Genomic DNA, 22,389 nt, shown 5'->3' with positions numbered 1-22,389 from the left:
TTGAGTCTCTTCTTAATTATTTCAGGCATGCAGGTTGCTCCCTTTATAGTAAAGACCCTAAAAATCTAGTAATCTCCTCAGGCATCCATTTGGTAATAAAATCCTGTGCATTTTCAGGGGTTAATTTTCATTACAATTGCATGTCAGCTCCCTACCCCCACTCTTGAGGAAATTCTGCTATCTTTTAGGGCCTGGTTGCCTCACAGTGCAAAAAAATACTTTAGAAACCATCTAAGAATCCTGCTGGAAATACTAGATCTAGAGGAAATTTAAACGTATTCAGATTTGTGCTCATTACACAACTTTCATTTAAAGTCTTTAATAGCCTTGCCATATTTCTTAGAAAATCATATGCCTGATTTTGCCATACTGGGGTATTTGCTTTGAATGAGGAAAAAAAAAATGAATGTTAACTAAAGTGAAGCCTAAGTATCCTCATATCCTTATTCTATCCTTTAAACACACACACACACACACACACACACACACACTAAATAAAAATAAATAAGTAAAAACAAACCCCCAAATTCCCTAACCAGCCATCCAACCAAAAACCCTCAGAAATCATCTGGTGCACAGCTAGGAGGGAAAAACTGAAGAAAAGAAAGAAAGAAAGAGAGAGAGAGAGAGAGAGAGAGAGAGAGAGAGAGAAGAAAAGAAGAGAAGAAAAAGAAAAAGAAAGAAAGAAAGAAAGAAAGAAAGAAAGGAAAGAAAGAAAGAAAGAAAGAAAGAAAAGGCTCAGGTCACTCACCTTTGTCTGCTAGTCCTTCCAACTGGTGCGACTTCAATTCAGCTGGTTTTTATTGAGCACCTGTGGTCGGGGTGCTGCTAATAATCGTTAACAATCATTGAGCCAGGCACTGTGCTAAACCTTTTATGAGCATAATCTCACTTAGTCCTCAACAACAGCACTACCAGGTGGGAATCTTTTCCCTCCATTTTACAGACAAGGATACTGAGGCTCTCAGAAGTTTAGTAACCTGTCTATGGTCAAGTAGGCACACAGTGAATTAAACCCAGTTTCTTTCATTCCAGAATCCCATCCCTTCCTTTATTTTCATGATAGGCTGAGCATTTCTAGGAAACTATTTTTCAAAGTTGAGTGTGTATGAGATGCTAAGGATCCAACATCTAATACTCTGTTATCTCTGGTCTTGGAGTCATGGGGAGATATGTAGAAAGACAAAGCTCCTTATACCTGTTGGAGGGAAGGAGGAGTGCATAGAAAAACCAGTGGCTTGAACTAGTTGGAATGGTATCTCCTGAATACAGTCTAGAAGCCTGTGGTTAGGGGCAGATCTTTCTTGCTTACTGAAGGTTGTTCTTCAAATGGAACTCTGGCTATTTGTTCCAGCTTTCCATCAGTGCCGTGGCCTCATTGGAGCGTTAGCTATCTTGAAACCACCACTCCTTAGATATGCATAGTCAGGAGGGTTTGGGATAATTGGTCCCATATTTCCCAGGCCACTATTCCTCCCTTATTTCAATTTCTTTGCAAGAAAGTCTCAGATTAAATGAGGCAGATATTCCTGAGCCAGATCACTGTGTCTCAAGAGCTGGAGGCAAGTCCTAAGAGTGGCAATCCACAGGGAGACTGTGGATCCAGACAGTGCATTCAAATAGATCTAGAGAGCTCCCCCACAGTTTGAGAAGAGAAGGAACTTCCTTTTTTTCCCTCAGTGAAATCATGGCAATGGAAGGGAAATCCCCAAATCATCTGTTTGGGTAATTTATTTTGTTTTCATAGCTTCTAAAGAAAGCAATGAAGAAAAAAGTTACTACTGAGCATGGAAAGACTTACATTTTCCTCAGTTTTAGAAAACATTTGGTTCAGGGAAAAATGAATTCAGCACCGTGTGTGTGTGTGTGTGTGTGTGTGTGTGTGTGTGTGTGTGTGAGAGAGAGAGAGAGAGAGAGAGAGAGAGAGAGAGAGAGAGAGAGAGAGAAACAGTATCCGTTGGCTACAAACCCACCAAAACTTTCTATGTCTCCAATCTTCTTGTAGTTGATCTACATTGTTTTGCTTGTCAACACCCTTCTCAAGCACTTTCTCCTCCATTAAATCTCTTCCACAGAAGTTACCAGGTCTAGACTTCAATAACGTGCAGGAGGATGGTCAATGGATGAGGATTTTGATACATATGATGTGGGTGGGTGTGAGGAGGTAGAAAATCTGTCCCTTTCAGCCCTTTTGACTTCTAACATTTTAACACTATATTGAAGATGGCTAACATCACTGGCACATTTACACAGCTAGTCCCCAAGATGGTATAAATGCCACAGCACGGGAACACGCCCGTGTAGCTATTCAGAGAAGCTGAAGGATGAGAAAAAGGAAATGATTGATAGCAGCACTTCTCAATCAGGGATAGAGAGTGAGTGTTTGGCTTTCTTTCCGTTGCATTTTGCTTAGGTGCAGTGTGCGTGCTGTACTAACAAGGCAACTGACTCCCGTCCCCACCAATTTCTATCCTAGGGAAAGAGGAACATATAATAGAGGGTGCAGATTATTTACAGTGGCTGAGAATGTAATTACAAGGTGCAATGGCTTGAAACTGAAATGTAGGGTAGCCATTAGAGCTGGGAGAAGCATTATCGTAGTAAGGACAATTGGGCATCGGAAAGATTTGCCTGGGAGCTCGTGAAATAGCATCTCCAGAAAAGCTAAGGAGTAGGGCAGGGGTAATGTGAAGAAAAACACAAACTCAGTGTTGGGCTCAGGTCCAGACTCACAGGCAGCTTTCATTACTGCCTGGTTTCCTTTCTGATTATTGAATTGCTAATCTTTTGAAAGAGACTTTTTTTTTATGTATCCCAAACAAGCCTAATTTGGTACGCATAAGATAACAAATGCCTTTGAGCAGTGAAAAGGGGGCATTTGAATTGGTCTCAACAGCCTCCTATCAGATTTTCTGGAATATGGGTCAACAACTGAGATGTTGTTGTTTCAATTCTGCAAGGCTTTTAAATCCTTATAGTATGTAAGCATTGCAGCTAAAGACAATATGGATTATATTAGTATTGTTTATCTTAGGGGTGACCTTAAATAAAATTTTGTTTTGGTTTGTGTTCCATGTTCATTTTTTACTTGATCTTTACTTCTTTTTTTTTATACCCCCTTCCCTGTTGCTTATATACTCCCTCTCTGTACCTCCCTTTCATTGCTGGAGGAAGGTCCAAAGAAACTCCTTTGTCTTCAAGCATGAAAGTCATATTTTAGGAGTATTGCATGTAGAGATGGCACTCAATGAAATAAGTGTCTCACCCAAAGCAGAATATCCTCAGGATGAAACAACTAGACAACATTAGGGTGATGAGGTAGAAGGGGAGACCTAAGGCTGCCACATGCTGCCTAAAATTTGGTGGTTTAAAACCTTGGGTTTTCCCCCCTGACAGTTCTGGAGGTTAGAAATCCAAAAGAAGGCTACCACAGAGTCGCCTTTCTAAAGATCCTGGGGAAGAACCCTCCCTTGCCTCCTTGAGCTTTTGGTGGCTCCTTTTCTGTGACTATATCCCTTCCATCTCTGCCTCCATCTTCCCATGTCCTTCTTTTGCTATGTCTTTCTTTTATGTGTCTTTGCATAGATACCTGTCATTTGGATTTAGACTCCACTGAGATAATTTACTATGACCTCATCTCCAGATTCTCAATTATGCCTTCAAAGACCTCTTTTTCAGATAAGGTCACAGTGACACATTCTGGGAGTTAGGCATAGACATATCTTTTTAAGAGATAGCATTAAATCGTCTAAAGATGTGAACTTTCTGGGGCTTCCTGAATGACACCATATTATGGGACTCCTCTACTCAAAGGGAACTTGTTCAAGGAATGCTTAAAGTGGGTTGTCAAATGTCATGGGTTTCCCAAGAGGGATGTGCATAGTGCCTGCTGTTAACCCATTTTCCACACAATTAAACTGAGGACATGGGGAGTAAAAACACAGTTTCTTGATCAGAAGAAAAGAGTTTTGAAATACAATAGGCTACCATGTTTATTCAGCATAAATTTTGTCTTATGACTGGATTTTTCCCCTTGAAAAGTCTATTTTCTTTCCTAAACAGTTTAGCCACAGGAAAGCAATTATTGCTTATTACCCACCTGAAAGGCCTTTTCATGGGATCTGTGGGACCAAGGTGATGGTGGACTTTCAATGTGCTGCGGCTTTCTACCTCTTCTTTGTTATTTGCTAAAATGCTAGCAACAGGGAGACTTGGGAGCCAGAAACATCCGTGAAACAAAAGACTGCCTTTTTAGGTTGACGTTCAAAATTCTAGCTGTGGCTTGCATACAAAGTGGTTAATATAGTTTGTGCAGATGAGATCTTCTCTGTAGAAATGCTTTCATACTTGCTCATGATGAAAGGACCAGTTCTAACATTCCTGGCTATGGAACATCTCTTTTCAGATGGGAAAACTTAGGTGTGTCAAGTGAGGAAGAGTATGGCCTTCATGCAAATATAAAGAGAAGGAAGAACCTTGAAAGATCACTTGATTGTTTCCTACTGCAGAGTTGCTTCTGCAGTTTCTCATATTGCCATTCAAATTATGTTTGAATGTGTCAAGAGACAGGAGTTTCATCACTGACTGTTCATAAATCCAATATTCAACACTTTAGTGTACTATATACCAGGCTCCATGCAAGGGGGTCTCAACATTTGCATTACGATCCCCCGATCTTTTGCTGTGGAAGGGCAGCGTGCCTAAGTCACAGGTGATTTCATAACAGAGGAGGTGATAGCACCTGATCCTTGTTGCAAAAGAATCCCCTCCCCACGGTGGGCTTTCATACAGAAGGAAGGTCTGGGTCCTTTGGTTGAGGCTAGGATATTGAAATTCCTCACTATTACTCTGGTTTTTATATTTGAAGATTGCATCTCAAAAATTAAAAGAAAAATTATCCATCTTCTGAAAGACAGGATCTCAGCTACTTATCTGTGTAGAATAATAATTAGGGAATCACTAGGGGAGAGTGAAATTACCTTAGCTTAGTCCCTCTGGAAGAAATGTAAACTGAAAGAATATTCTGCATCCCAACTCTATTTCAACCCTGGCTTTGCTCTACAATTCAGTTTTCATTTTATTAGGGTGTGTGTGTGTCCTTCCATTATTGTTAAATTCATTCTAGTGTTATCAATGAATCTGACCTATTTCTGTACAACTAAGTCTCTTGAAGTTCTAGCATTGCCTACAAGTGAAAGCAAGGGGCTTCAAGCCCAAAGCACAGTTGGTCCCTTGAGAGAAAAAGATGAATCAGTCAAAGGTCTTCCCCTCAAGGAACTTAGGTCCAGAGAAGGCAGACAAATATAACTGTGAGTCAAGTTAGAATGTGAGAAGTATCTATAAAAGATGGAGCAAAGGTCTGAAAACTTTTGGAGTCAGTCTCTTTCTGTTCACAAGTACATTCTCTACAGTAGAAACCAATGGAAAGGCAGCTAGGGGTGATGGCGGCGCAGCAGGGCTCATGTAACTCCTTACCTTGCCTTGCCTTTCTAGTCTTGCCAGGTTCCTTGGAGTGCAGAACATTCCACCTACTTATAAGTCCCCATACCCGTGCTCCATTTTCTTGGAAAATTTGAAAGAAATAGAATGACTTGACCAGAAAAGGACTGTAAAATTTTTTTTTGACAATTAGGTCAAGAAGGATCTAGACTCAGAAAGTCCACTTTGGAGAGTGTCATCTTCGAAGTGAAAAGCTGAAAAGTGATGAGGCAGCAATAGGGAGGGGAGAATCAGAATTATTGAAAAAGCAGAAGTAGGAGCTGGAGAGATGGCTCAGTGATTAAGAGCACAAACTGCTCTGGAAGAGGACGGGAGTTCAGTTCCCAGAACATGTTAAGATGGCTGACAGCCAACTGTTAACTCCAGCTCCAGGGGTATCTGACGCCCTCTTCTGGCCTTCATGGGCACTGCACTCACTCATACAACCTCCCTCTGCCACACCTATATGTAATGAAATTCTACAAAGCACAATCTGTAGAATATCATATTTGGCTATTGCAGATGAAGATGAACTAGGATATCTTAGAGTGATCAGAGGTCTAATTAGGAATCCTTAGAACAATCTACGAACTCTAGGGTAGAGGCCATGTTTTGCACATCATAGTATTCCTTGTATTAGGCAAGGTCCTTGGCACAGAGTTGGCACTCTATGAATATTGGGTGAATGAATTGCTCAACAGGTTAGTGGGCTGACTATAATCAATGAATTTGTATTTCCAGAGTGCAGGTCTACTGCCACTTGGGGATGTGGTCCAGGAAGAACCACTTGGTGCAGAGGATGTGTGCATGTGCAGAGATCTGGGGGTTGAACGTTTACTGGGCATGAAATGACAGGCAGTTAGTTGGCAGTTGGCAGTACAGATAAAGGTAACTCATCCTTTAATTCTGAAGCCTAGAGAATGGACTTATCTCTAGGGTTGTTTTAAACCCCCAGTACTCCAGTGTAGTAGTGACATTTTGGCCTGCCTTTTATAGAAGCCGAGTCTATGGCAGCCCCAGGCAGAGTCTTTGATTTAAAGTCTGAGCTCCTGATATCCAGGTGCACCATCTACAAGGTCATGTTGTTTCAGTCTAAATAACCTTCTGCTGGATTCCCTAAGATCATTTCTTTATCAGCAATGATCACTTTCCCCACTGGTTTCAAATGCAGCCATTTCTTTCATCTGTATTCCTGGCTTGATTAGTAAGAAATTAATGAGCATGTAAGATTTGATTTAGATAATGATTAATTAGGGGAAAAGGTGCCATTCTAATAGCAAGTCACTATTATATGCTAAGGAAATGAGTTAATATTTTTGGATGGCAAATTAACTTGTCCTTTGTTAAAAAACAACCTTTTAAAATGCCTGATATATTTTTTGTAATCTTAATAAATATGTGTTATTTTCCCTATAAGTCATGAAGTAACTGGGTTTTTATATCATTAAATTCTTTTGTCTAATATTACCTCAGTGATAATACTGCTTTTTTTTATTTTCAGCACAGTGTACTTTTGTTAGGAAAAAACCCCCACTGGTCATAAAGCAGACCTTGACAATGAAATGTGTCAAATCATCATACATAGTCACATATATATGGAAAAGATTTCAATTTTCATTGTTACTGAGCCCTGACGCTTCATTTTTTTTCTGTTGCTGTTTGAATATGCTGCATCTGCTCTCAGAGAAGTATAAGGATCAAGGTTTCCAAAAATATTTCTTCTGTTCTTTATGTGCTTTCTAATAGGATTTTGACAATTTTTTGTCATTAGTTAAAATTGTAGTTTAGTCAAATAACCAACATATAGAACATAATAAAGGTAATTAGAAAATCAGGGGAATGGAAGTGACCTTGATGGGTTACACCATCCATTTCTCAATTTCAGGCTATATGACTAATCTTCCCAAACAGCACTCTTCATCATATTATGTCCCTGCTCAAAAACTTCCAGTTGTCCATTATTGCCTCTGGGGTTAAGCCCATAGGTCTTGGCCTGCATTCAAGGCCCTTCAAATTTGGGCTTGTCATTCCTGATAAGCTAACTGTACCCTAGATTGCAGTCTGTCCCTGAAAAAGTTGGCCCATGTACTCTCCTGTTACCAAACACATATCACCCGTCGGCCTCTCTGAATACTTTCTGTCCTTTATGCTCTAACTCAAGCCCAGTGTCCTCTTGGGCATTTCCTTTGACTCCTCCCCACAAAGTGTCTGATGAATATTCCCTTATCTAGGAAATATTGTCATACTACATGTTTTAAAAACAACCGTTATTGATGTATAATTTATAAACAATAAATTGTGCCCATTTTACGTAACAAGTTTTGAAAAATATGTATAAACACTTCTAACCACTGCTTCAATTAAAATATAGATTATTTTCATCATTTCAGAAAATGTACTGCATATTTTCTCACATAACCATGGACCAGTTTAACTGTTCTCTGGTTATTTTGGGGTGTGAAAGTCTGGTCTCCACATGAACACATGAATTTAGTTTCTTTTTTATTTATTTAATTTGAATTCACACTTATTGAAGGTTTACTCTGTACCAAGAAAGCTGAGCTATTTATTCTATAAAGCAGAGAGTATTGGTAATCCATTTTACAGGTAAGGGCAAAAGCACATGTAAAGGTTGTGTGAGCTGCTCTTGCACAGCTGGGAAATGGCAGAGACTAGACTTTAAGCAGCTTGACCTGCGGAGCAGTAAGTGGTTTTGCTTTACTTGTTCTTACTGCTTGCTATACTGCAGGCTTCCTGTCTTGGAATCAAATCCAATAGAACTGACACATGGCAACAACCTCATACACACTGTCAACTCTCTGCTTTTCATTATGGAAAGAGCCCCAGTCTGGAGTAGAGTTTCTGGGTGTGGTAAGCACAAGACCACATCCCAGCCCTGGTGGAGTTGGGTAAGGGAAAGTGGGGCAAGTCTAAAATGTCAGGTCTTTACATGGAAGCAACAGAGAGCAAGAGATGGGTCCAATGGGAAGAGCATGTGATGAGAGTCGAGAAGGTTGAGCCACAGGCATCCAATGCCTGGAGACATCAGCAGCTGTAAGTGTGTAAAGTGAGCTGCATCTAAAGAGAGCTTCCATGAACTGGCCATTGGCAGTGCATGCCTTTAATCCCAGCACTCAGGAGGCAGAGTCAGGCAGATCTCTGTGAGTTTGAGGCCAGCATGGTCTAGAGATCCAGGACAGACACCAAAACTTACACAGAGAAACCCTGTCTCGAAAAACCAAAAAAAAAAAAAAAAAAAAAAATCTTTCGAGTTCACTATCTGTGCTTAGCTTCTGGGAAAGGAGTACCAGGTAAGATGCACAAACTGGGCACACATGAGTATGACCCCTCCCCCAAAGATAAAGCTGCTGTGCTTCAAATAGCCCTTTTAAGTTGTAGGATCCCAAACTGGATCCCATGTGCAAGAAATACTTATGTAAAAATTTGAAATGTATGCTCTATCACTCCTTCAAATGAAATATGTATTTGTTTATAGTCAAAATGCTTGGAAATTGATTTTATAGTTTTTTTCCAAGATCAAAGTTCATTATACAGATATAAAGCTGTCAGGGTCATCTCCACTACCCTGAGTTTTAAATAGAGGTAGACCCCGTAGTTCATGGTAGTTCTCTTAGTCTACAACTGTCATTAATTCAATTGTATGTACATCAGTTGAATGACGTCCCTGAGACATTCCAAAGGAAATGGAAGTTGTTCTCAGCTCTTTAAGAATTTGTAATGTAGGAGAGTAGAGTTATAGTATGAAAACCAATGGAAATTCGTAACCCTGTAATGATTTTAGCTATTGTTTATTTATTTATTTTTAGCATTTGAGAATGAAGGTTATGAGATCTCCCCAAATGGAGCCCCCTGGCTTATGTGAATAGTGAAGTGCTAAGTTTCCTGTTTATTGCCTTGCCAGGATGGGTCTTTGTCATTCTTTCCATTCCCAGCTGAATTTCATTCTTTACATGAAAGGCATGTGAGGATCACTTTGAAAGCATTGTCCAAAGTGAGTGTTTTGTCTATTAAAAGGAATTATTTCCCTTCCACCTTTTGTTCCTCGTATGCTTAAAGAATGCTTCCCTATTTACTAAGTCTTTTTGTTCTTTGTTTTAAAAAATTTATTCAGCCAGGCAGCAGTGGCGCACACCTTTAATCCCAGCACTTGGGAGACAGAGGCAGGAGGATCTCTGAGTTTGAGGCCATCTTGGTCTATAGAGCAAGTTCAAGGATAGCCAGAGCCACACAGAGAAATCCTGTCTTGAAAAAAAAAAACAAAAAAGTTATTTATTTTATGTGAATGGGTATTTTTGCCTGCATGTCTGTGTACCACACGCATGTAGTACCTGTGATGGCCAGAAGAGGGCACTGGAGCCTCTGAAATTGGAGTTATCAGACAGTTGTGAGCCACCATGTGGGTGCTGGCAAACGAAACTCAGGGCTTCTGGAAGGGCAGTTAGTGCTCTTAACCGCTGAGCCATCTATCCAGCACCTTTACTATGTCTTTTGTTGGTTACGTCTTTTTCTTCAGCTGATCTTTTGACTTTTGCCCTTACAAGTATGTAGATTTCTATGCATATCTTCTTAGCCATTTGCCCTAGGATTTACTTCGTATTCATTCCATTTAGAATTCAGTTCCTAGAGTAACTTTCTTTCTTAGTTGATGAGGATTCCCTCTACATTTCTTCTCTGTTCCATTCTGTTTTGTTACTCCCAAGCAAATGCTCATGGCATTCAGTACTGTTAGTTCATCTAGGCATGTGGAGTGCTCCTATGTTGAATTTGTCATGAGGATTTTTTGAAGGTTGTCTATGAATTATAGGGAATTTATTTACAACAAATTATTTTTCCATTGGTATGTATTTCCTTTGTTAGGAAATCCATTTCCCTTGTAAAGAAATCCTGAATTCTTATCATTTATGAGTGTTTTTACTTTTTTAAGTCTATATCCTACTCCTAGCCCTAAGATCAGTTGTTCTGGTTTACTGATTTAACAGGCAGTAATAATTGAGACAGAAGGTAAATATTTGGATATAATATATACTTAACATCTTCATGACATTTGGCATCTTTCCTGAAAAGTTTTCATTTGAGATTTTGTTCCTTTAAAGAGTTTTAGCTAACCTGATGAGATGATGAGATTTCCAAATGGTGGGACTTGACCAGTGGTACAGTGTAGCAATCTAAATACCTGTAAGGATGAGCATAGTAACGCCTAAACAAGCTGCTATTACCATAGCTTAGAGTCATTCTGGAACTTCTACAGGTACATCAAACAACATTTTTTTTTTTTTTACCTTGTAAGGTATTAGTAACATAGCAACAAATCAACCCTGCCATTTTTACCCCTCCCATAGCTAGTGCTGGTGGAAATGGATACAATATCAACAGCCAACCACCCTGTGGAAAAATCTCAGCCGCTCTGCAAAACCAGAAGTGATCTCCAAGGCAAATTTAGAAAAATACAGGGCTTTGTATATAACAATTAATTTCATGAACTTATTTAAGTACAGAGAGTTTAAGCACACATGACATAGACATTGCTTTACCAAGAACGTAAATTAAACCTTGTTAAATGATCAGGGACTTGGTATATGGAAAGATTTACTATATAGAGTTCTTTTTCCCTCATATCTATGTGTGTGTCCCAAAAGCCTTGTTTAAATTTAGATTAGCTACTCTTCCCCAAGGGGAGTCTTTCCCTCCTTGGTCCAGTAGACTACATCAGTTTCCACTCCTAGAATAGCATAATATTTTGTAATTTCACGTGGAAAGAACATAGCTACAACTAGCCCTGGTTTCTTTCCCTTTTTTTCTGACTATAGTCATAAAGCCTTTAAGCTGAGACCTTATTTAAAATTGGTTTAAGGCTTGTATATGAGATTGACGTTTATAGGAGATAAATCTGAACTCTCGATGTCTCCAGACCCCTTTCCTTCTATACTATAAATTGTGGTGCTGGATTAGGTTTGCTGGTATGTAGTATTGCTCTCTCCTTTAGTACATTTGTCAGCTGTTCCCTTGGGTAAATGAAAGTAAAGAGCCTGGAGTCAATACCTTGGATTCAACACTGATGGCGTGAGAGACACAGAGAAATGAGTTTCATTCTTAAATTAAGAAAACGTAGACACATGCATTAAGGCTACAATCAACTATAATTACTGTGAAGTAACTGGTGTACTACAAAGTCACCTTTCTGCTAACTTAGGACTAACTAGTCTCCCTCCCTTTATTAAGTTTAAAAAGATGCCTAAAATATCTGATAGTGCTTTATAATGTCACTAAGATATATTGAACCTTATTTTCCCTAGGATCTTATTGGACTTGGGCAGAAGTTACGATCTGTACATACATTTTATCATCCTAATAATGTTGCTATATTTCACTTCTTTGCTTCACTTCACGACTAGGGATTTATCTCTCTTAATCCATTTAGATGATGAGGTCCTTGTGGGCAGGGACAATGTTGTACCTCCAACATGTGGTACAGTGCCTGGCACATAAACAGTGTGTTAGATTGGGTCATTGGAAAAGTAGATGCCAATGAAGTGGCCAAGCACCTAGGGTAGTGTAGAATTGGATGCTCAATAGGTTTATTAAGATAAACACTTGTGAAGGAAAGGAGGGAGGATGGCGAAGGAGGATGAAGAGTCATCAGAGCAGAGTCTGAGCCCTGTGGAGGAGGGGTAAAAGGAAAGGTTGTATAGGAAAAATCAGAGCCTGTAGTGCAACATTAAGAGAGTTTTCAAAATCAATGGGGAGTCTTTAACCCAAGGTCCCCTGTGAGCCAAGTTCCATGATGTGCAGTATCTTATGTCTTTGCCATGTGCAGCCGCTAGTTGGGGGCCACCCTTAAGGATTGTGGCCTCTGCACACATGGTGGTGAATCAGAAAGCAGCAGCTAGGCTATTAGTCAAGTACTCTCCACAGGAGGCATGCTCAGATGAGCATTGCATGGCCACGTGGAAGGTGTTCACCAAATGCTTACGGAAGAGAGACTTTGAGGAATTGAGGAATTGCACAGTAGAACACGTGATGAAGCCTGGGTGAGATTATGGGTTTAGTCCCCAGTAACCTCCTTCCCACAAAAAGGCAAAACCAGAAACTAATGCAGGATTTGCACAGATGAAGAGGAGTGGACTCAATGCTCATTAAGCCTTGATATTTGCCAATGTTGGGGAGGACTTTGTAGTCATGAGGTTCTCCCTCCCTCCCTCCCTCCCTCCCTCCCTCCCTCCCTCCCTTTTTTCCTTTATCACACTTCAATAGTTGCCTTCTGGAAAAAAAGCTTCATGAATATTGGTTATAAATGAGAATGGTCCTTGCTACCACAATATTCTGTATCTTGCTTGCTTTGCTTTGTAAAAATTAGAAAAATCCATGGCTTCATTGAGGTATTAACTGCTATGTAGTAAGCACCACGTTCTTTGTGGTGTTGTTGTTGTTGTTTTGTTTTTTGTTTTTCGAGACAGGGTTTCTCTGTGTAGCTTTGTGCCTTTCCTGGATCTTGCTCTGTAGACCAGGCTGGCCTCGAACTCACAGAGATCCGCCTTGCTCTGCCTCCCGAGTGCTGGGATTAAAGGCGTGTGCCACCACCGCCCCGCTTCTTTTCTTTTTTATTTTTCTTGTTGTTTGTTTGTTTTTGTTCTTTCAAGACAGGGTTTCTCCGTGTAACAGCTCTGGCTGTCCTGGAACTCACTCTGTAGACCAAGCTAGCCTAGAACTCACAGAAATCCACCTGCCTCTGCCTCCCGAGTGCTGGGATTAAAGGTATGCACCACCACTGCCCAGCAAGCACCACATTCTTAAAGAGTACATACTAACAAGTTTGGTTGTGGTGTACATGTCAAAATAATGAAGATGTCCATCACTCTGAGAAATGCCCTCACTGATCTTTGTGATCCGGTTTCTCCCCTCTTCCTGCCTTCCGTCCTTACACATCACTAAACTGCTCTGCCTATAGATTAGTTTCCATTTTGTAGTGCCTTATAAATAGAATCATAGAGTTTGTACTTTTTAGATCTGATTTTTTTTACTTAGCATATTGTTTCTGGGTTTGACCATGTGTTAACAAGTGCCAGTACTTCATGCCTGTTCATGGCTAACTAATTTCATTGTGTAGGTATGCCATGGTTTGTTTTCCTTTCATATTTGTTTTTTTGTTTTTGTTTTTTGGTTTTTCAAGACATGGTTTCTCTGTGTAGTTTTGGTGCCTGCCTGGATCTCGCTCTCTAGCCCAGGCTGGCCTCAAACTCATAGAGATCCTCCTAGCTCTGCCTCCCGAGTGCTGGGATTAAAGGTGTGCACCACCACCGATTGGCTCATTTGTAGTTTTTTATATAGCACTTATCTTCATCCAACATGATGTTGTTTCTATTTTCATTTGGCTATTGTCCTCAAGACCATAAACACCATGAGGGCAGGCCCATCGTTTTGTGTTCTCTACACGCATTGTGATTGGCATTTAGTAGCAACCAAATAAATATTTATTTGTTGACTCTTGGTAGACTTTAAGTTAAAACTACAACAAAGCTTTGATATGGTATTGATGTTTTGATTATGTTTTTTCTGAACAGCAATATTAGGCTGGCCAGACACGTATTTCATTTGGAATTGTAACTGGGCTTAAAAAATTTTCTTTGGTTGTGTTTATATTCATAAATAACAATCAGGAAAAATAAATTAGAAGAATGAAGATTGATATTTAAAAAAATTAAATGTGGTGTTCAGTGGTGTGTATTTGGTGCTGCTATAAATTATTTTGTGTAGAATTTATGAGTCAGACCCAGCAATTAACTGAGTTATTCAAAAGGAATTAGCTATTAGGGCAATTGGATGAACTGAGATAAACAATATACTCAAGTCCTACTGTATTTAAAGAAAAATGTGTAAATGTGTTGTTTTGTCCTGTTTATTTTATGCACACACATGCATGTGTGGGTATGTGTGTGTGTGTTTGAGAGTGTGTGTGTGTGTGTGTGTGTGTGTGTGTGTGAGAGAGAGAGAGAGAGAGAGAGAGAAAGAGAGAGAGAGAGAGAGAGAGAGAGATACTTTTCTGCTTACTGAAACATGAATACCTTGTTTGTTTCAGGATCAGACTTGCAAGTATGTCTCCCCAAGGGCCCAACATGCTGCTCAAGAAAGATGGAAGAAAAATACCAGCTTACAGCACGGCTGAACATGGAACAGCTACTCCAGTCTGCAAGTATGGAGCTCAAGTTCTTAATTATTCAGAATGCTGCGGTTTTCCAAGGTGAGTTTGGGGGATCATTTTCAGTGTACTGCTCAATGGCATCATTATTTGGGCACTGGGCTTTCAAATGCTAAATATAATTTTTAAATTACCATTCCAGTATGTATGCTTGATATAAAAACCTCCCAGTAAGAGATCCTGGATAAGGAAACACACAGTTTTTAAACAAACTTCATTTTAATCTTTGAAAAAAGTGGATAATATTAAAAATCATTGCCCAAGGACATTCTGTTTCCCTGCATGTAAAAGGCATAAATCACTGCTGAAAAAGTCAGTGATAATTTTCTCTGTTGGTCCATAAGACTTGTTTTCAACTGTCATGACCACCACCACCACTAGCACCCTCCTCATAAATTCCAAGGCCAGATTCTTCAGGGGTGAGTCAGATCTCTGAGGAACATCCACAAACTCCTTCTGACCACTAAGACCATCTCCATTTAAGAGGGAGACTCTGGCTTGTTGGGCAGCCATTTTCTAATTTGTGTGAGTGAGTGGTTACCTCTCCTGTCTTTGTGAATGTCAGTTCTTACTGTGGGCCTCTGTGGACTGTGAAGGACAGGCAGCAAACAATAGTACTATACAGGAAAACTCCAGCAGCACAGGGTAGACTCTCCTTCAGACTGAAGAGCAGCTGTAGATGACAGCGGTGCTAGTGCTAACAAGAAGCCTCTACATGGTACTGTGTGGCTTCAACTAATTGACATGTGTTATTTCGTTTTAATCCTCACAGTATGCCTATGAGTTACCTCCATTTTATAGATGAAGACCCAAGGCCAGAATGGTCAGTTAATTTGCCAAGGCCATGTAACTAAAATAAATGGTGAAGGCAAGATATGGATGCAGATTGCCTGCTATTTAAATTCCATGATTTTATCCCCTGACTTAGGTTACCTCTTGTGACTAGGAAAATTACTTGTGGATGTGGAGACTTTTTTCTATCCCTTCTTTAATGAGTGTGTGTGGAGAGTGCTGCGTGTGGGTAGACACTTGGTAGTGTGGGTGTATACACATGGATATGCATGTGTGGAGGCCAGAGGTCAATGCTGTGCATCTTCTTCTATTACTCTCCACTTTTAGTTTTTGAAGGAGGGTCTCTCACATAATGGTAACTTATCAATTTTGCTAGGCTAGCCAGCCAATGAGCTCCTTGGCTATTCTCCATCTCCAGTGATGGAGTTTCAGGCCCACACTGCTACAGCTGACTTTTTATGTGGGTGCTGAGTATCCAGACTCCTTATTTTACCATCTGAGCTATCTCCCATCTTAATTAAGCATACTGAATCAGCTACCACCTTCCTGTAAAGGTAGCCATTGGGTCAGATCTAATACTTCTGACTACTTGGCATTCTAAAGCTTCAGACTGATGGCACCTTTACAAAAATTAACCTCTTTGAATTATAAGGTGGTGCAGTTGTACCTTAGTTTAGGTATTAAAATGAAATCATCAGTATTAGCTAAAATGTTATTCAAATTAGCTAATAAAGCATACACTCACAACAGTTTCTTGTGTCTAAGCCTCAGGGGATATTGATGTTAGGTTCTTTATATGAAGTACAATATGAAAGCATAAAATCTTTGTTAACCTATTTATGCAGTGAGACTCTTGTGAAGCATTTGTTGAGACTAACAATTTAGTGATAGAATGAATAATTCAGGCCAGTTTAAAAAATACATGCAATGTTCATGTACCTCTTAGATTGGTTTTGGAGTTGCTGTACTGGCTGGTAGTGGGGTGATAATGTGATGTAACAAGAGGATTGGGGTGAAGTGGACAGGTGAAGCTTAGTCTTTAAGGTCTGAAGGCACTTGGGTAGAATGGAATATCAGTGACTTACTGAATTCCTAGAATAACCAAGGCCCCATATGTCACCTTTCAAGCATTGCCTGCTGAGATAGGATGGCAGAATGATAACACTGGAATCCTAGTCTGCAGAGCAACATTTACTGCTTTCCATCTGAGAGTCTTTGTTGTTGGAGTCCGTGGACCCGTCCAGCCTTGCACTTTGCATATTGTGTTTTATGGGGCTGGAACAGCAAGAGACTAAGGACAAAAAGAAGTTCTGACAGTGTTTTGATTGGACTAGAGTAGATGGCTGCTATAGTATGGAAGCTGAATATTAGTCAAATGAGCAGGGAGCAGGAAGTGGAGGCAACACCTTCTACTGATGTCCTCTCTGTCTCTCTCACATGTACACACAACTACATAGAAGTACCTGCGTGTGCACACACATTTATTTCTAGAATTGCAGGGACAGGCAGAAGGAGAACTGTAGCAAGAGAGCATGGAGACAGTTAACTGATGCCAACTCCATTGTGCTTTCAACCTTGTCATCCTCTCTGCTCCTTCTTTATCTCTTTTCATTCTCATTTTATTTTTGTTTTTAGCATGCCTCACTTAAAAAATGCCCACAAGAGATAATCAGCTGCAATCATTGAGCTCAAGGCATTTATGTTATGCTTGGAGAAGCACTGACCACAAATCCTTTCCGTAACAAACATTTTGAAGAGAGAAGGCTTCAAACAAGGGATCAGTAGAAGACAATTGCTATGAAAGCTGGACATCTATTTCCTTTTTCGTATAACTACTTATTATTTCCATGAATTGGAATTGAAGGGCACAATTGTTTTTGCTCTAAACTCAACATCCTTCCCCCAAGATCCCAGTAGACCAAATTATTGAGAAAATTGCCTTACTACTTTGTTTTGTGAGCTATTTTCTTCACCACGTGAAGTTGGAGAGAGCTTGTCTTAATCTTGGCCGAGTTTTACAATCTCTTTAGGGCTCCTTCAGTAGCCCTCATTGGGGCTATGTCAGCAGTGAGAGCCCTCTGCAAATATGTGCACAGTTCCATGAGCAGGCCTTACTGCCTCAACTTGGATTTTATGTCTTCTGAGTGCAGGAAGCCTTTGCCCTCATAAATGAGCCTGGGGCCCTTTGCTACAGTGAGTGGAGTGCTCTAATGCTAATGCTGTTTTGATAATGATTGAAGCATTAAAAAAAGTTGTTCTTGATCCTCAATCTTTGCATTGCCTCGTTTCCTAAATTTAATTTACTTAGATGTACTTAGGAAAATGGGGCAGCACAATCGTTCTTTGTTTCTGCTTAGTTAATTCTTTTGGAGAAGCTCCACTGAAAGTACATTTTCCCTTTTCTTTTTCTCTTTCCTCTCCCTACTTTATAATAATGAGGATAAAAATAATAGTGAAGATGATGCTTACTTTTACATAATTACCCCATTTAATATTCCTAGCAACCCTATGTATGGGGCCTGTCCTGTAATCACTACTAGTTTATAGATAAAGAAACTCTATGGTACCATAGTGTCTCCCAAGCTGTCTGTCCCATGACATGGTTCTCCTTGTTTTTAGTTCTCTTGAGGCAAAACAAAATTAAGAAGTGGTGGGATTTATAGTCCTCATGAAGGAAAAAGAGATTGAAGCCTGAAATTTTACCCCTAACACCTCCTCATCTTCACGTTTAGAGTTCCATTTCATTGGTGGAACTTCACTGTGATGTCCAGCTTCACCCTATCAGGAAACATTTGTGCATACGTTCAGGCTTTTTCTCAGCATTGAATAACTCTGGTCTTTCCCAAGGTGCTGCTGACAGAGAGAACAGGCTCTTCAGAATGCAGCGGTATTTTGCTTTTCCTGGAAGTTGGCTCCCTCACAACTTGAACTCTTGATCAGAGAGAAAAACTGTAGTTAAGCTGCAAACATCCCTGCCTAAAGTGCCTTGGAGCTTCTCCTTATGCAGCTAGCTCACTTGAGAGCTCCCAGGGTCCTTGCTTGGAGGGGACTATTCTAATTAATGCTCAGTCTTTGCTAGCTTGATTGCCTGACTTTCTAGGTAGAAGTAGAGAAGCCACTGGATGGGCATGTGGAAGAGTGCTATGGGGAAGTGCATATGCACAGTATGAAGAAGCAACAGGTAATGGGAAGAGTGGAGGGTGTAGAAGCGCACTCAATAACTCACTAAATGGCAGTTAGGAGCATTTATAGAGGGATGTGTACCTACTTGCTTCAGTAGCCCCAATCATATAGTTAGTGTTCATATTGATGATTGGGAAGCAATATGGAAAGATTAGATATGTTCATTCTCCTTTTTTTCCTTTTTCCCTTCCTTCCTTCCTTCCTTCCTTCCTTCCTTCCTTCCTTCCTTCCTTCTTTCCTTCCTTCCTTTTTGAGGCAGTTTCACTGTGTAGCTCTGGCTGTCCTGGAACTCACTCTGTAGACCAGGCTGGCCTTGAACTCAGAGATCCTCCTGCCTCTGCCTCCCGAGTGCTAGGATTAAAGCCATGTACCACCACCACCCAGCTCTCATTCTCCTTTTCTTAATATTTACATCTTAAAAGATTTAAATTAATATTTTTACTTAAGAGTACTGGAAGAATACTGAATTCAAGCCAGTGTGGTGGCTCAGCTACTGTGGGTGCTTGTCACCAAGCCTTATGTCCTGAGTTCGATCCATGGAACACACTTGGTAGAAGGCAAGAGCCAATTCCTGAAAGTTGTTCTCTGACCTACACACATATATGTGCATACACATAAATGTCCATCTAGGTTGTGGGATCCACCTGCCTCCATCCATACTAGTGCTGAGGTTACAAACACACTCTGCCTCTCCAGGCTTTTATGAGGTGCTGGAGATCTGAACTCAGATCCTCATGTAAGCACTGCACTAGGGAGCCATCTCCCCATCCCTAGGCCACACTTCAATTGCATTCTTTGTTATGCCAGAGGAAGCAAAGGAAGGTGTAAGTCTCAAAGCTAATAGTTAATTGTCGCCAGGGTTGGAAGGTTTTCTTTCTTCTGTTTACCATGGAGCAACTAACTAGCAAGAAAAAGATGCCCCTGAATGGGAGGAGGCAGGGTTGCTTTGCTGTTTCTGTTGCTTTCTGCCAGGCTTTCCATTTCCATCTGCTGTTGGCACTTCCTGCACTGTTCCTGTCAGAGTCTGTCCCTCCTCCTCCTCCTAAATAAAACTGACCTTCCTCAGAACACTTTCCCATCAACTCTGAGCAAATTCTCCAGTCATTTCTGCAGGAGATAACTGTTTGGGGGATGTTAGTTAAACCGATATTTGATTTATTTATTTTCTACTTCACAGTTAGTATGTGACTAAATAATTGTGTGGATGTTGATAAACATGTTTTTGTTATTCAGTCATTTGTTAATTTAGCTTTTGGTAATGTGGGGATTTTAAGTGAGGACGGAGCAATTGTTCTTCATTCCTCCTCCTCCTCCCCACCGATTTGCCCTGCTTAGGCTGAGCCCCACTGAGTCTGCAGCTCTTAGCTGTGGGCCACCCTGTCATAGCCCTTTCTTTGTTGAAAACAGTGTGCCTGAGAGAATAATTACATTGATGTCTACTCGGAACTTAATTCATTTGTTGGCGCTAAATAGAATAACATTCGATTGAATAGAAGAATTTTAGGAACACAAACCATGACCATGAGTGAGGTTATATATCCTCAAAAATGTCAATTATTAATCAGCCCACTCATCTGTGCAGCAAAGCTCTGCTAATCCCATTATAAAAGGGAAATTTCTCGTCGGAGCACTGACGGTGCTGCCTTTAATTACAGGATTTTTACAGCACTGGCTCAAAGAGGTATTTTGGCTACAAAGTTTTTTTTTTTTTAATGCAGTTCTTTTAATTATTAGGCCTATTGGACAAACAACTGGAAACTGAGGGTTTGAAGTCGCTTAGTTTTTTTGGTCTAAGAACTTTTGGATTCCATTTGGTTTTTAAATTGCTGTGGCTTTAGCTGAGCCGAAGCTGGGGAGTTGCAAACCTTTCCTATGGTCTCGTATTGATTGAGGAAAATCAGTCATTAGGCTAAAAACTGTTTAATAAAAAGAGCTTAGAACAATGATTCATTTGCATGCAGAGACTATTCTAAGGCCACCTTGAGATGAGGGGATTATGCAGATGAACTTTTACCCCTGTTCAGGGCCCTGTCACCCATGCCCACCTTTATCACTAGCATGTCCCACAAAGCAAATCAAGGACACTTTTCCTGCCCTCTAGAAGCTTCCAGGAAGGTTCTTACTTTGCCTCGACTGATTGCTCCCTACCCTTCCCCCCATTGGGCTTTGCTTACTTTCTTAAAACATATGTTCTACTCCTCCTTTTTCTGTCTCACTGCGTTGCAGTACCTGATACGGGAGTAATGAAGCATATGTTTGAGAGATTTCAATTCTCCTGACAGTTGAATGGAGGTAGACACAATTTTCTTCTAAGCTGGAAGCGGTAACGTCAAAATTAAAAACACTTTTCCTGTGGACTGTGAGGTGCATCCAGGGCTCAGGTACTCTGCCTTGCCCCCTCAGCCCACCTGATCTCCTGCCATCTCTTGCCATAGCCATGCATTCCTCACCCAGGTTCAGTTGTCTCATCCTCCTCTGGCAGCCTTGTGTTTCAGTTCCAGGCTCTGTGAGTTCACAGGTGGAGTTGCAGCAGAGCCCCGCTGAGTCCTCTCCTCTTCATCTCCTCTGCTCCCTGCTTCTGCAGCCTTGGGGCCAGGGCAGCTGGGCCCAGCTTATTCTAGGTGCGGATAAACAAGCTGGTGTGGGGAAAAGCAGTAGAGAGTTTGAGGGTCCCGGAACTTCCTGTGTAAATATGCACTGCGGGAGTCTGTGAGAGAAGGAAAACTTCCCTGCTCCAAGGGCATTCATTTGTATTTACCTTATTGAAACCTTAGATCAAGCCCTTGACATTGCTAGCTTGTTAGTTTCATTCATAAGAAAGTGGAGGCTTAGAGGAATCACGAGTCCAGTACATGGTGAAGAGGAATTGGACCCAGGAAGGACAGTTCCAGAGACCACACCCCTAAGTACTGTTTTAGCTAGCCTCCCTGTATTTTGCTTCCTGGTTATGGGCAGTCACTTTGAGTCTAATTTTCTTTCTTTCAAGGGAGATTTATTCCATTTTGTTAGAAAACTAGTAGTACCCAGCATGTCCAAAGGCAAGTATCAAGAGGGAGTCAGAAATTAAAATGACTACATACTTTCCTTCAGATAGTTCAAAACTCCCAAAGCAAGACATCTGTACATGGCTAATGTGGCTCTACAGCAGTCTTAGAGAAATGCTGCATGAAATACATTTACAATTTTTATAACAAATTGAGCAGATCCACATTTGATGAGGCTCAAAGTTTCTACAATTTTAGGGACTCTTGTCTTAAGAAAAGTATATTAAGGCAGTGACATACACCTTTAATCCCAGCACTTGGGAGGCAGAGGCAGGTGGATCTCTGTGAGTTTGAGGCCAGCCTGGTTTACAGAGCAAGTTCCAGGACAGCTAGGACTACACAGAAAAACCCTCAGAAAAACAAAACTTGTAGCTCTTCTGAAAGTAAGTGTTCTAAGGTGGGTTCTTTTTATGTGCATTGGTGTTTTGCCTGCAGGTCAGATCTTTGAGTTACAGACAGTTGTTAGCTGCCATGTGGGTGCTGGGATTTGAACCCGGGTCCTTTGGTAGAACAGTCAGTTCCCTTAACCACTGAGCCATCTTTACAGCCCCTGAGGTGGGTTCTTATAACTCATTAGCTTCATAGGAAATCTGCCTCCATAGTGATTAGAAAAAAAAAGGATTTCAACTAGTGCCTGGATATTCTTGATTGGGGTGGGGGGAGGGGAAGATTGTCAGT

The 22,389-nt window shown here is 40.7% G+C and overlaps 1 protein-coding gene across 1 annotated transcript in view; it reads left to right on the top strand.

The window, feature by feature from the left end:
* Gpc3 (glypican 3) overlaps positions 1–22,389 on the top strand; it is a 337,098-nt gene that overhangs the window by 16,801 nt on the left and 297,908 nt on the right. The window contains exon 2 of the mRNA XM_036174731.1: positions 14,573–14,734. Coding sequence (XP_036030624.1) covers positions 14,573–14,734 — 162 coding nt within the window. The remainder of the gene's footprint in view (positions 1–14,572; positions 14,735–22,389) is intronic.

Source organism: Onychomys torridus, chromosome X (assembly GCF_903995425.1).
Source record: "Onychomys torridus chromosome X, mOncTor1.1, whole genome shotgun sequence".
Classification (NCBI taxonomy): Eukaryota; Metazoa; Chordata; class Mammalia; order Rodentia; family Cricetidae; genus Onychomys; species Onychomys torridus.
Note: the sequence above shows the minus strand (reverse complement) of the source record. Positions and strands in the feature narration are given on the sequence as shown.